The sequence below is a fragment of the Epinephelus lanceolatus genome, chromosome 18, assembly GCF_041903045.1.
Source record: "Epinephelus lanceolatus isolate andai-2023 chromosome 18, ASM4190304v1, whole genome shotgun sequence".
Taxonomy (NCBI): Eukaryota; Metazoa; Chordata; class Actinopteri; order Perciformes; family Serranidae; genus Epinephelus; species Epinephelus lanceolatus.
The window spans coordinates 37,012,726-37,028,049 of record NC_135751.1 but is presented as its reverse complement, the minus strand read 5'-3'; the positions used below and the strand labels follow the sequence as shown (position 1 = coordinate 37,028,049).

The 15,324-nt window shown below is 42.7% G+C and overlaps 1 protein-coding gene across 1 annotated transcript; it reads right to left on the bottom strand.

The window, feature by feature from the left end:
- Positions 1-398: 398 nt before the first annotated feature.
- Positions 399-14,940, bottom strand: adsl (adenylosuccinate lyase). The gene is made up of 12 exons (XM_033643856.2): positions 14,672-14,940; positions 8,583-8,786; positions 8,374-8,418; positions 8,017-8,096; positions 7,705-7,876; positions 6,270-6,316; positions 5,106-5,196; positions 4,923-4,992; positions 4,690-4,837; positions 4,318-4,498; positions 4,054-4,230; positions 399-602 (listed from the first exon to the last, which is right to left on the bottom strand). The coding sequence occupies exons 1-12, from the start codon at positions 14,813-14,815 to the stop codon at positions 516-518; spliced, it is 1,446 nt and encodes a 481-aa protein (XP_033499747.1). The 5' UTR covers positions 14,816-14,940; the 3' UTR covers positions 399-515.
- Between the last annotated feature and the right edge of the window lie 384 nt (positions 14,941-15,324).

Below are 15,324 nucleotides of genomic sequence, written 5' to 3'. Positions count from 1 at the left end.
AGTGGGTTTCCTCTCCATGGTTTACCTTTTCCTTTCCGTTAACTGAAAGCAAACTGCAAAGGCTATACACTCTAAAAAAGGATGGTTTAGATCCTTTGTTTGAATGGTTTTTAACAATGATCAGTTGTTTAAATGGTTAAAATAGTAATGAGTGAAACTCAGCTATTCAGGTCTTGGTGTGTACAGGTGAGCATCATAAATGTTAAGTAACTCAGTGGTAGATTAATAATTATTTAATTTGCAGTCCTATAATTATGAGTCAGGTTGTAAAAGTGCTCGCAGCACATATGACCTTTGGTTCCTGTCAATAAACGTGATAGAAACATTATCAACATAATTTATTACCACATTATTGTTGATCACGTTGTCAGAAATGAAAACACTGTGACAGAGATGAATTCATTCAACGATTGTTCTTTATTGAGGTGCAGCGTTCAGCACACATCATGATGAAGTCTCGCTATCTTGGCTCCAGTGCAAGTCACTGTATCTGTGTGTGTGCATGAGTGTGAGTGTCAGAGCTCAAGCTCAATCTTGACATCCATCTTGGCCTTGTACGGCTCCAGCAGGGGGCGGACTTCCTCAGACAGGAACCTGGTCACCTGGACGAGAGGATATAGAGGATGTATTACACACCATGAATAGTTCCAGACTTTTACAGACTCAAATTTTCAGAGAGGTCTTGGTAGATTTTCCAGACCACACTTGACATCTGAGTACAAACAGCGAGATGTTTATGTGAATAAATGGTTTGAAAACCCGACTATTAACCTGTTCAGTGCCTTGTAAAAGTATTCACGCCCCTCTTTTACATTAAAACCTGTAATTTAAATGGATTTATATTTGGATTTTCTTTTAATGGGTCGACACAAAATAGTCAAAACTGGTCAAGTCAAATGAGAAAAAAAAATGTTTTACAATATTCAGGAAAAAAAAAAAAGTGGTGCATGAGCTGTTATAGTATGTTTGTTTCTTTTTTGTTATTTTGAAATGAACTCAATTGTTATGAATTATCTGTGAACGCTGCAACTATCTGTTTTGGTGTCTTAACGTATAAACCCATGAGGGTTGGGCACTTTTAGGTGCATGACACGGGAATACAGTCAGGTCCATAATTATTTGGACAATGATACAGTTGTCGTCATTTTGGCTCTGTACACCACCACAATGGGTTTTTAATGAAACAATGAATACCTGCTTAAAGTGCAGACTCTCAGCTTTCATTTAAGGCTTTTTTCAAAAATGTAGTATGAACCGTGTAGGAATTACAACCATTTCTTCACACAGTCCCCCGACTTTAAGGGCTCATAAGTATTTGGACAAACTAACATAATCATCAATTAAACAGTCAGTTTTAATACTTGGTTGCAAATCCTTTACAGTCAATGACTGCCTGAAGTGTTGGACACATAGACATCATCAGATGCTGGGTTTCTTCCCTGGTGATGCTCTGCCAGCCCTTTACTGCAGCCGTCTGCACTTCCTGCTTGTGTTTTGGGTGTTTTGCCCTCAGTTTTGGCTTCAGCAAGAGAAACGCATGCTCAATTGGATTCAGGTCAGATGATGTGACTTGACCATTGCAGAACATTCCACTTCTTTGCCTTAAAAATGTCTTTGGTTGCTTTTGCAGTATGCTTCAGGTCATTGTCCAACTGCACTGTGAAGCATCATCCAATGAGTTTTGAAGCATTTGGTTGAATCTGAGCAGATAATGGTGCCCCAAACACTTCAGCTTTCATCCTGCTGCCCTTGTAAGCAAGACAAGACTTCACTAGAATAAATACAGAGGGTTTATCACAAAGATGCAAACCATTGGTTAGCCTTAAAAATGGAAGGCCAGATTAGAGTTTGTCAAAAACCATCTAAAAAGCCTGTACAGTTGTGGAACAGCATACTATGGACAGATAAAACAAAGATCAACTACCAGAATGATGGGAAGACAAGAGAAGGAAGAAGGGAAGGAACTGCTCATGATCCAAAGCACACCACCTCATCAGTGAAGCATGGTGGAGGTACTGTTATGTCATGGCCATGTATGGCTGCCAGTGGAACTAGTTCTCTTGTATTTATTGATGATGTGACTGCTGAGAAGAGCAGCAGGATGAAAGCTGAAGTGTTTGGGGCACCATTATCTGCTCAGATTCAACCAAATGCTTCAAAACTCATTGGATGATGCTTCACAGTGCAGTTGGACAATGACCTGAAGCATACTGCAAAAGCAACCAAAGACATTTTTAAGGCAAAGAAGTGGAATGTTCTGCAATGGCCAAGTCATATCATCTGACCTGAATCCAACTGAGCATGCGTTTCTCTTGCTGAAGCCAAAACTGAGGGCAAAACACCCAAAACACAAGCAGGAAGTGCAGACGGCTGCAGTAAAGGGCTGGCAGAGCATCACCAGGGAAGAAACCCAGCATCTGATGATTAGTTTGTCCAAATACTTATGAGCCCTTAAAGTCGGGGGACTGTGTGAAGAAATGGTTGTAATTCCTACACGGTTCATACTACATTTTTGAAAAAAGCCTTAAATGAAAGCTGAGAGTCTGCACTTTAAGCAGGTATTCATTGTTTCATTTAAAACCCATTGTGGTGGTGTACAGAGCCAAAATGATGACAACTGTATCATTGTCCAAATAATTATGGACCAGACTGTAAAAGAAACTAACTATAGACCAATTTTGGTCACGGCAGTTGCGTGCACATACTGGTGGTAGGCCTGTCGCGATATGTGATATGTCGGTTAATTGCACGGTAAATTAAAAGTGAGACGGTAACTTTTCTGGCCTCGATTAATTGCCATACTCATGCGTATTTGTTTTCCTCGTCTCTCTCCACCAAAGAGACTGGACGACAAGAGCGTTCACTGCCGTGCATCGTCTGGCAGCCAGGTGAATTGGTTCATTAGCGTAATGAACGGAGGGAAAGCTTTTGTCATCGAGTGTCTTTGTCTCTGTGGGGGAGGCGGGGCTATGGGCCACACAAACAGTGCGATCTTCGTGAGGGGGAGACGACGCGGAGAAAAACAAAACAGTTGTGTGTAAGAGAAAGACATGGAACTTGTTCCTAAACCAAACACCACGGCCCCTGTGTGGGAGTGTTTTGGATTTAAACCAAATGACAGAGGGGAGCCCAGTAATTTGGACGAGCCGGTGTGCCGGGTTTGTTCTAAAACCATCTCAACAAAAAGAGCGAATACGACCAACTTAACTGCACACCTGAGAGTGAGAGACTGACAGTCTATTTTTTGTATTTATTTATTTATTTCCATATATTTTTACGTGTTATTTCGGATATTTAAATTTTCTTTTTTGCACTCCTAAATATTCTTGTTAAATAAATGTCTTTTCTCATTAAAAGTGAGTACTTGCAGCAATATGCCTTTTTTATCATTATATACGTTTAAAAAAGGGTCTAAAAACAGCAAAATTACAACAATAATAAAAATTGTCTTAAAAGCACAATATCGCAATAATTTCTGACGCAATTAGCAAAATTTGTTATCGTGACAGGCCTAACTGGTGGCAGAAAAACAGTGGACACTGGAGAGAAACAGTTGACATACCCGGAATAAAAATGTCTTCTTGTGTTGTTGGATGTCTTAACAGGAATACAGATTAAGATAACCTTCATTTTTATGGAAAACCATTGCAGAAGATGCCGTAGTAGAAAATAAATTCAATCGTTCCCCATGCTTCTTGCCTTGCTTTTGACAACATCCAGTTCACTGTGGAACACACTCTCACACAGCAGTAAACATTTTGGCTGCGCTGTCTGCTCCAAACACTCTGCTTATAGGACCAACTTATGTTTAGAAACTATATATTTTAGAAAGCAGAACGAGGGCAATTGTCTGGAAACAGATATTTTTACATACTCTCTATTCTTTTTTTTCACACCTGTCCAGACCTGGAAATTACTGAAATCAGATTCCATACCTTTCCAAACTCTGCAGGAACCCTGTCATATACAGATACTTAAAGCTGAGAGCTCTTGACATGGTAGAGGTGTGGTCAGGATGGTAGCTAGTATAAAGACGAGGGACTGCTGATGTACCTGCTGGGGAGCACGGCCGATAAAGGTCTTAGGGTCCAGTATGGCGTCCAGCTGCCCCAGAATGGGCGCAAAGTAGGGGTCTTTCTGAACTCTCTTCAGCAGGTCGTTATCACCGCCCTCCTGTTTGACCACAGCCGCTGCCTCCTGCGACAGAACACGAATCTTCTCGTGGCAGTCCTGAAGGAGTAAGACATGTTATTTAAAGCACAAGGGTCAGGACACAGTGGGCTGTTGTTACACACAATCAAAAATCAACACCAGTACCTGTCTGTTGCCTCCAGCCTTCACCATGGCCATAATGATGTTCTCTGTGGCCATGAAGGGCAGCTCGTGACGGATGTGTCTCTCGATGACTTTGGGGTAGACCACCAGTCCCTCTGTGATGTTCTGCAGAGTGCTGAGGATGATGTCAGCCGTCAGGAAGGACTCGGGCAGGGAGATCCTCCTGCACGTGGGCAAGGGGGTGGAAGGAAGCGGGAGAGAAACACCTCTGCATGATCCAGTACCATATTTGTACCATTACACCTCTAATGACAAGCAACAACCTCTTATTAAAAAACTGAGTAACTCTGGGTTGACACAAGCATGTCAGAATATCTCCCACATGCAGTGCATATGTGTGTCTGGGGTGCTGACCTGTTGGCGCTGTCGTCCAGCGTCCTCTCCAGCCACTGGACCGCCGCTGTCTGCAGAGGGTCGGCCATCAGTGCCACCAGATGTCGGGCCAAGCTGCAGCACCGCTCTGCACGCATGGGGTTCCTCTTGTAGGGCATGGCACTGGAACCTGGAGAGGAAAGACAACTTGATGCTGGTATAGTTTGTACAGATATCTGCATTACAGGATAGCGTGTGGCAGAATGTGAATGTACCAATCTGCTCCTTCTCAAAAGGCTCCTCAATCTCCTTCAGGTTGGCGAGCAGGCGGATGTCTGTACAGATCTGTAGAGGAGAGATCAAAGATGAGCTTTGACAAGTCTTTATGACAGCATGTGCAGGTTTCCATTTGTCACCACTAGATGGCAGCAGTTCTCTCTGAGTCTCCTGCAGCTTACCTTGTGGACAGTGGCTCCCAAACTGGCCAGGCTGGACAGACAGTCAATGTCCACCTTACGGCTGTATGTCTGTCCAGTCACCAGGTAGGCTCTGTGCAGCATGAGAACAACATCAGGGCTCATGATAAAGCAAGTCTCCATAATCTGTTAAGTAACACCACCTATACTGTGGTCGTGACATTTCACAGTTTACACAATAACTCTGCTACGAACTGTGCATCATCTCCACGTCTGCTTGTCTTGTGTTATTAAAGGGTGAGTTCAGTATATTTCAACCTGGACGGTATTTTCCCATGTTGCTGTGTCTAAGTGACGAATGGGAACAACAGTTTTTGAAACTGGTCCGGTATTTAGCAAGAGCACTGCAGCTGACAGCGGGAAAACAGGTCGATGTAACCACTGGGGACATGTTCACACCGTCAATTTACATCCACTCTAAGTGCTTGTTTTGGCCACCGACAGGGTCAGACTGTTATAATAGGTGTCTGACACCATTATGGAAAGGATCCCTGAAGAGAAAGACCTTGTTAAAGAGTAAGATCCTTTTTGTTTAACCAGAAACAGCCTCGAATCACCATTGTCAAACCCACCAGACTCCATTCAAATAAACAGTAATTTTAGCGTGTACAGAGCCAGCAAGTTTTCACATCTAACTGGGTGAATTAAGAGTTTGTTTCAACCCAATTAGAGTTGGTGATTTATAGAACAGTGGAGAGATGAACCAAGACGCTTTTATGAGTTTTATTTTGTTTCTGTCCACTTTGAATAAAGTCTGTTTTATGATGAAAAAAAATACTGTTTATTTAAATGGAGTCTGGTGAGTTTGGCGATACCGATTTGAGGGCTGTTTCTAGTAAAACAAAAGGGGTCTTACTCTTCAACAACAAAGTCTCTCTCTGTCGGGATCCTTCCCATAATATTATGAGGCCCTTATAGAAAAAATCTGTGCCTGTCAGTGGCAAAAACAAGCACTTTTAGCTGATGTACATTGAAGGTACGAATATGCCCCGAGTGGTTACACTGGAGCCCGTTACACTGCTGCTGTCTGCAACACTCTTACTCTTTTCTAATCATGTCTTCCATCATACTTACAAAACAGATCTTATTCTACAAAATATTAGAAGCAGGAATTGTTCATCTTGTTTATTTAAATACAGAACTTACTTTTTGAAGCCCGCCATCTCCGTCACCATTCTGTCAAGCTCCTCCACCTGATGAAGGAAAATTATTAAAGTTGAGCACTGTTACATTTATCATCCAGGTGAAAAGGATACTTTGCACATCTATTTCCAAACAGGTACGTAGGAGAGGGACAAGCAGAACATAACTTGTAGAAAAATTCCCGCACAATGTCAAACAAAAATTATGATTATAATGATGCAACGTTTTAGTAACGAGACATTCGTCAGGCAAAACTGCTTGATCAATAATCTTACTATATAATGACGAAAACTCTGTCTGTGTCTGTTCCACATTTTTCTCCTCACTGACTTGGTCAATCCATGTGAAATTTGGCACAGTGGTAGAGGGTCATGGGAGGATGTGAATGAAGCAATATTACATCAATTGGCCAAAGGGGGGCGCTATAGCAACCGATTGAAATTGCAGACTTTGAATGGGCATATCTCATGCCCCGTATGTCATAGAGACATGAAACTTTGCACAGAGATGCCTCTCCTCATGAGGAACACATTTGCCTCAAGAACCCATAACTTCCGCTTATATAGATTTTCCGCCATTTTGAATTTTTTGAAAAATACTTCAAATGAATCTCTTCCTAGGAAGTTTGAGCGATCTGTATGAAACTGGGTGAACATAATCTAGGGACCAATATCTAAAGTTCCCTCTTGGCAAAAGTTGGAAAACTTACTAAAACTGAGCTTCTATAAGGCAATGAATATTGCGGAGGGCGTGGCTCATCACATAAAGGTGTATAACATCTCAAGGGTTTCACCCATCACCACGCAACTTTGTAGGCATATGACCACACATAATCTGAGGGGACCCCTCCAATATTGACCCCATCAAACAAAATGGGGGCGCTAGAGAGCTCATTTCTTATCTAGACCTAACCGCCATATGGATTTTTACTAAACTTGGTAGATATGTAGAACAGGATGCCTCAAGGTGACTGGAGAAATTTAACTCTAATTGGCAACTGGGTGGCGCTATAACAACAGAAAAATGCTTACAAATGGCTAAAATGCGACCGATCGCTGTGGCTCCCCCTGTGGACCAATGTTTTGTCTTCTTCTAATTTTTGGTATGACTAAGTCATGGTATGGTATGCTGTACATAATCACGGAAACTGTCAGTGTGTCATCTGTCAGTCAGTCATTCTGTCTGTCCCACGTTTTTCTACTCACTGACGTGGTCAATCTATGTGAAACTGCACATAGGCATTGAGGATTGGCATAGGTAGAAGGTGACAAAGCTACCAATGGGTATGGACTAGTCTAAATTAAAATCATTATTTTTGCAAGTCAGACAGTGTGTGGGAGTTTTTCTACAAGTTACATGTACAATCCACCATAATAAAATGCTTCTGGATGTTAAATCTCCATCACTGTCTACATGCAAATTTATCAGTGATTTGTACCTTCTCATGGTCCCCCTGGAAGAGCTGCAGGAAGCTGGCCTGGGTGCCAGTGGTCCCCTTGACCCCCCGGAAACGCAGGTCATCACGGGCTCGCTGCAGGTTCCGCATGTCCATAGTCAAGTCCTGCAGCCACAGACATGCTCGCTTTCCTACCGTGGTCAACTGGGCAGGCCTGCAGGCAGAGCAGGAGGAGGAGGAGGAGAGGATATATGTTAACACTGCATGTACTTCATCAGGAAAGAAATTAAGGTAAGGAAACATTGCAAATAGGATGCATGTGGTGGGACACCCCTCAGCTGTATTCAGACTCACTGGTAGTGTGTGAAGCCGAGCGTGGGGAGGTCAGCGTACTTCTCTGCAAAGTTTGCCAGTCTGTCAATGACTCTGGCCAGCTGTGGGAAAAAGAACAAAAGGTTTCAGCGATGAATTATGACATAATACGCCGCTGTTATTCACGCACATACAACCCCCGCATGTTAAGCTTACTTCTGTTATCTATGTGTGGTGTGACAAAATACTGCAAATAATCTACCGTGGTGAATTATTTCTACATTGCTGACTTGTTACTGAACAGCTGAGGCTTGCCAAGAAAAAAAGATTCATATACCAATTTCATAGACGCACAACTGGATGGGTGTGCGTGCTTTCCGGGAAACAGCTGAGCCTCACCTTAGGCAAGAGAATGTCGAATCCATCACGCAGCATAATCAGATCCTGAGGAGGAAAAACAAAACCACTTAGAGAACATGAGCTCTTTTGAAGAAAAGCTCTGCGAGCAGAGTTGGAGTTTTATCATCATCACCAGACACATGAGAGAGAAAATATGAGATGACTGATCATGCAATCAAAAAAATGAACACAATGTCCGTGATAATTACAGTATTGTCTCCCACGTAGCAGGAGGTGGCACCGAGGTGGATGATGGGAGCAGCGGTGGGGCAGCAGTGTGCAAAGGTGTGGACGTGAGCCATGACATCGTGCCTGAGCTTACGCTCCTCCTCGGCCGCCATGGCGAAGTCAATGTCCACTTCATGGCTCTCCATCTCCTGAATCTGGGCGTCTGTGATGGGCAGACCCAAAGCCTGAGGAGAACGGTGAAGACAACAAGACAGGTGAGAGAAGAGACACAGTGATGAAGGGAAGACATTGCGGCTAGGAATAAACAGTAGGTATATGACTCAGAAGTTTCGGACAACACATCTGGTTCTCAATTGACCTATGGCTAAGTCCCGCCCTCAAATGCGATGAACCAATCACAGTGCATATAGCCATTCCCATACACTCGGACATTCTCTACCTGGACGTCCATTGAAATGCATCACAGAAAGTCAGTTTTGTTCGGTTTTATGAGCTTTTTCTGAGATTTGAAGTTTAAAAATGGTCAAACGGTGTGCATGGGGTACATGCAACTCTGACACAAGGTATCCTGAGAGGCTGGGCGACCAGGTGGATTTTTTACACTTTAAACCACATCTCAACCGAGAAAAGTGTCTCCTTTGGATAAAGCTGTGTGGTAACGTTAGACCACAACATCAACTCAACGTGAATAAGATTAACAATGATGTCTACATCTGTTCTAAGGTAAGTCAACATTGTGTTTGAGGCAACATATTGTCACTTTGCTGGAAAGAAATATAAAGTTATCTTTAACATCTCTAGCTAACGTTAGCTAAAGTTAGCCTAAGGTTAGCTCCTAGCTGCGTTGTTCATCATGTCACCTTGTTTGCTGGGAGTTCATTAGCCTATTTTGTTCTAGTTTTGTACTTTGGTGATCGTACATCATTGTTAGCTGTTGTCCAAAGGGCTCTAGTTAAGCTAACGTTAACTTCTGGAGCTTAGCTTCATTAACTTATCTGTAATGGCAGAGATAACAAAGGTTGGCAAACGTTCTGCTGAATGATTCAGTGTAAATACTGTAGCACCAAACTAACGGAGAGACACTCTTGGTAAAGATGGTAAAAAGGCCGTTATCCTTTTCTCATATTCTGAGCCAAAAACCTTAACTTCAGTGGCACTTTAACTTGTTGTCTTTGATGGTGACGGCAACCAGATGCGGTTCACAAGCGTACACTGTGACCTGTAAATTTTGGCTTGTAATTTAAGCTTTTCATCGACCTTCTCAACAATAAAATGATGAATATATCCCTCCAATGTGTAGTTTAGGCCCTTTTGGCCACCTCTCAATGACAGCTGATCGTTATGTCCCCAAAAATCATCAATTGCCTCCTGCGAAATGCCGTGTACTTTGACACCTGCCATAGCGCCGGGCACTGAATGTTGATAGTTTGTCCGAGTGAGTGGAGGGGGGCGTGGCTTAGCCATAGGTCAATTCCCATCTCGATCCACCGAACTACACCCACCAACTGTGTAACCACGCAGAGGGAAGCGTGCATCTATTCATGGACATGAGGCTCGTGCTCAAGACAGACGTGAACATTAATGGCGTCCACTTTACCTAAGATGTAACTAGACAGCTCAGTGGTGCAGCAGTAGATGCACACTTCCTTCGGTGCCATGATACAATTGGGGGGTGTAGTTATGCAGAAAGGGATGGGACCAGTTAGGAACCGGATCTCAATTCCCATTTCCATTATATCAGTGGTTCCCAACTGGTGGGTCCTGGTCAAAAAAGTGGGTCACATTCTGAATGGACCGCAAGTTTGTAAAAACACACTTTAAGTACAGTGGATTTACAGAACTTTTATTTTCCTGCTGTAGAGTGAGTGACTAACAGACAGCTACTTGATAGAGACAGCAAACTAGCTGGATGACATGGCCAAACACAAGTATGATACTGAATGGATTCATCTGTATGGACCTTTAAATTATGACTAAGGAGAAATCTGTACCTCGTGACTGGACCAGTAGGGAACCAGTGCATTATATTACAGAGAAGGCAGACATCTCTACGGCTGATATCTCCAACACTCTGAAACTCACACTGGAACAACCTAAACTGATAAAAAGCACTACAGGTAAGAGGAAAAATAAGTATTTTTTAATATTCTGGAGTAAAATGTCCCTTTAAGATTAAAAAAAAATCACGTCACTTGAAGATCTTTGAACAGTAGACAGACAGCCTGATGTGACATTAGTCATCCTTCTCTTGACAGGCATGTGCTCTCCTCGTGAGATCCTGATTAGATTGGAGTTTTTCTATCAGGATACAGCAGTCATATGATGGGACTACTTAATTGAGAAACTGAGCCCTAAATGTACCTCTCTCCCTCTATGTTACAACACAGCAATGTCAAACCCTGCTGGGTCAAAGGTCAGACTGTGAGCAAGCAAATAGTGAACCAACATAAGAAATGATTAAAAAAAAAAAACTACAAAGGCTACAGAAGCTATGTCAGGCTATTAACATGCAGCGTCTCATGGGGCGGTCTCCTGTTACTGTGACATTCTCTGCATGCTATTTTCATACACAAGCCACACAGCGGCAGCCACAGGCCTCACTAACTCTGCCCAGGCAAACTGTGGCAAAGCTTACCCCTGAAAAACACGTCAAAATACAGGAGAGCTAGAAAAGATGGACTCTGATCAGATCTGATTACTGTGTGGTCATGTGAGGTGATACATGTGAGACAGGATCCCTCTCCAGTTAATCCCCCACATGCCCGTTTTTAATATACAAATGTACAATTCACTCTGAGGAATTAGTGTCTGAGCCTTTGTGATGCCTACAGGGTTACATTAATAGTTGTTCTTAAATCATCTGCAACTTCAAAATTCTGCTCGGTTAAATAATAATCATCTTTGACCCCGCTGTGCTAAACACGAGCTGAGAGATCCCATGGCTGTTTAGTTTGGGAGCTAAATGTCAGGATGTTTCAGAGGGTGTTTTCTAACGACCCCAGAAGCCATCAGTCATTACAGACTCACTCTGTGCAGCCAAACATCCTTTATAAACCCACAATCATTTAGTGTCAGTTCCAGAAGACCACAAGTTTCCAATGAAACCAAATACACGAGACTGATTTATGAGGAAATATGTATGAAATTAGGCACAATGCATGTAGAATATTTCCATCTAATGGAGTGGGGCAGCAATAGAAAACATGGAATCTCTGGTTTTATAATCTGACATATGTATATAAGCTGATACAGGAAATATGAGTGAAAATGTCAGACAGTGAGTGATTTTAACAACCTTAAAGTTATTTAAGCGGGAACAAATGGAGAAACTGTGTGTAACATCAATGAAGAGTAGCTCAAACAGAGAAGAGTTGAGGTTTGTTGCAGTGACACAGTTGGCTTTTGACCAATGTTTTCTGTCTCTGGTTATCATAGAAAAGAGCCACAGACAAGGACAGAAAATCAGGGCAATATAACCTTTGTGCTTTTACCAGCCTCCATTTTAATGAACAGTCCACGGAAACAAGTACTATTTGGTATCCTGGAATACAAATCCAAAAGTCTGCAGAAGGGCTGCAGTGGTATACTGACAAACCGGTATACCGAGGTATGGAATTTGATGGCTATTATACCATTTACATTTCCTTATCTATGGTATTGAACTGAAATGTCTCAAGAAAAATAAGTGCAATTTTTTTTCAGTATCTTTAAACATAGTCACAGTATTCATTGTTAATTAGAGAACTGTATCTTGGTCAGAGTGGAAACGCCCCTGACGCCTCTGAAGCCTCTTACATGAAGTAGGCAACACATTGTTTAACCTGCTCCTGAAACCTTGGAACCTCTCAGGGTGCTCTCAGACCTAGAGTCGTCTCCTTTGGTCTGAATCAGGGACTCATTTTGTTCCAAAGTTGTATAATTGCCTAGAGTTGGTTCGTGTTCTCACGGCAGCATTTACAGGCGGACCAGATCAAATGCCTTGTGTGAGAAAGCTGCTCTTGATTGGTCAGAATTTCCATGTGGGAAAAATCCAGGAAGTAAAGCAAACGTTGAAGAAGAGAACACTTGCAAGATAAATGTGACACTTTCTAATGTCACAATGGAGGGACAACTACGCAGGTTGATTTTAGCGCTGCTCATCGTGGACTATATTGCTGTCATTGTTCATTTTAGTCAAACCATACAGTTTGAAAACGAGGCGCGGCTCCAACTAGAAAACAATGTTTTGATGCATTGGATGTGCTGAATGTGCATATTAAGGCAGTACAGGAGGAGGTGCACATTAATAATCCTCCAGGACTGTAACATGCTCATGTTTAACCCAAACAATGTGTCATGTGACTGCAGTTGCTTCACATCCAGGTCGGAACACCTTCTCACCACAAACCAACCGCACCAGAGTTCGTTTGTAACCAGACTGAGACCACCTCTTCAAGAAGGTCTCAGTCTGGTTGTTTTGGTGCACACCTGAGTGTGATTGCTGTGTTCACACCCGCCCAAATGAACTGCACTGAGGGGGCAAATGAACTTGAGTTTGACTGAACTGAACCAAACAGGGCAGGTTTAAAAGCATCCTTTGGGCCAATCCCAATTCTCTTCCCTTAACCTTACCCCTTGGTTTCAAGTGCACTCACCAGATAGATTCCCCTCAATGATGAAGGGGTATTGTTGAGGGTTAGGGAATTTTACCTACGAATTGGGATGCCACTTCATGCAAATTAGCGTAACAGACGTGTTCACCTAGGTCGCACGTATCATCGACATAGGCTTCTTGCACGGAGAACTCACATTCTAACTCAACACTTACAGATAACAATGCATTGTGCAGAAACATAACACATTTTGACATATTTTGGAATTTTTGCGTGTTTATTTGCGAAAATAGTACTTGAATTTTGCGATGGCTTTCTCATGGAGGCTGCCATCTTCCTGGAAAACGCGCCTGGCTGGATAGTTTTGCAATGCAACCTGGGAAATTCAATCTTCCCCTCAGTTGAGATGGGTTCACAAGTATGCATCACACGGCCCTTCAAATTAAGTGGTGATTTTACAGGCTGAGAAGCACCCTAGCCCTTCGCAGGAACGTGCAAAACAAGGGCTAGGGCCAATTTTGAGGGGAAGTGTGAGTATTGGGACTCGAGTTGTAACGATACCGATACCAGTATCGGAAATGCCTCAGATGCTGCCTAAAATGCGGTATCGGGTATCGGTGAGTACAGCCTATGACCAATCCGATACCACGTAATGCTTCACGTCGTTACGCATACGCACACTACAGGCAAACGAAACAGATGGAGCAGAGTTTAAAAAGCATTCTACTGTAGCCTTTAAAATGTATTTTTTTTTTTACCAAATTGTGTGGCTGCACTTTAACCTGTGTCTTGATCTGTGTCAACACTGGATAATAATAATAAAAAAAAGTTTTATGGCATTTATTCTACTATTACATATTTATTTCTTAATATTTTACATAGAGTTTTAGGAGTTGAGACATACAACAATTCATATCCCATCCATTTTTATTTTATGCGCTGGTATCGGATCGGTACTCGGTATCAGCAGATAGCTAAGGTTCAGGGATCGATATCGTTATCTGGAAGGAAAAAGTGGTATCGGTACATCTCTAATTGGGACGAACCCTTAGTCTAGTTCTCTAGTGGGCCAGAGTGGACCCTTTGGTGGGCTGGTTCTGGCCCACGGGCCGTATCTTTGACACCCCTGCAATAGACCTTTAATTGCTAAAATTCATATTCACGAAATACATTAAAACTTACACATGGTTTCTGTGCAAACTACACCAATCAAAATTGAAAAGTCTTGAATCATGATAAAATAACCCCTCTCTACATTATATGTGGATTTTCTTTCTGCTTGTTGTATAGTACAAGTAGCAGACACAACTCTGCTTCATTCAGGACCTGACAGTCATGCATAGCAGAGAGCTCTTAAAGGGGGTCCTCCTTAAAACTATATTTAGAGCAGGAAACTTAATATGGCTCCTGAAGGTCGCAAACTTCAGCTCATAAAACCTTAAGCATGAAAAAATTGTGTTTAGAAGCACAATAATGGCAAAGACACATGCTGTGTTTGCTGTAAAGCAGCTACACACCTTCTCAGCCTTGGCCAGGTAGATCCACAGCTTTCTCCAGGTTGTGAATTTCTTCCTGTCACTGAAGTTGTACGCCATTTCCTTGCTGGCATACCTGGACACCAGCGGTGAGCGGTACTTCATGAACTCGTCGGCTCCCTCCATGATTGTGAGACGAGGTTGTGTCTGCTTAAACACAAGAGTCTGCCCTCCACCTTCAGCTACACACACTAGCTTCCCTGAGTAGCCGCGCCGACTTCAGCTTGTAGCATCACATGGGCAAAGAAGCGGGTTTTACGGCAGTAGGAGTCGGCGTACGGCGTGAGGTAAGATCACGACGCTTGTGGCGGTGTACGGCAAAGAGGCGCCTGTACGTGACCGCCTAATTGCTGTTCAACTGTTTGTTTTAAACAGCTGCGACACAACAGAGTTGAAACAACGCCCCTGTGCGGGAAAGTACGTCAATAAAGAGACGCTACAAAATGTACCAGTACGCTAATTGTTCATTTTTAAAGCTCTTATTTTTTTTTGATAGTCTTTCTTACATGATTTAGCTCGGTTCCGTGAATGTATCTCGCCATACAGCGTGTAATTGATCTGTTAAGGAGCCAAGGATGAGCTCAGACATTCAGGATGACATATATGTAATGTTTCAGCCCAGCATCCCTCAGACA

Excerpts from the sequence above, each read along its gene's own strand:
- adsl (XM_033643856.2), bottom strand. The coding sequence starts at position 14,815 with ATGGAGGGAGCCGACGAGTTCATGAAGTACCGCTCACCGCTGGTGTCC. Across the intron at positions 4,499-4,689 it reads CTGGACGACAGCGCCAACAG|GAGGATCTCCCTGCCCGAGT; the intron begins GTCAGCACCCCA and ends GCCCACGTGCAG. Across the intron at positions 4,231-4,317 it reads AGGCTGGAGGCAACAGACAG|GACTGCCACGAGAAGATTCG; the intron begins GTACTGGTGTTG and ends TTACTCCTTCAG.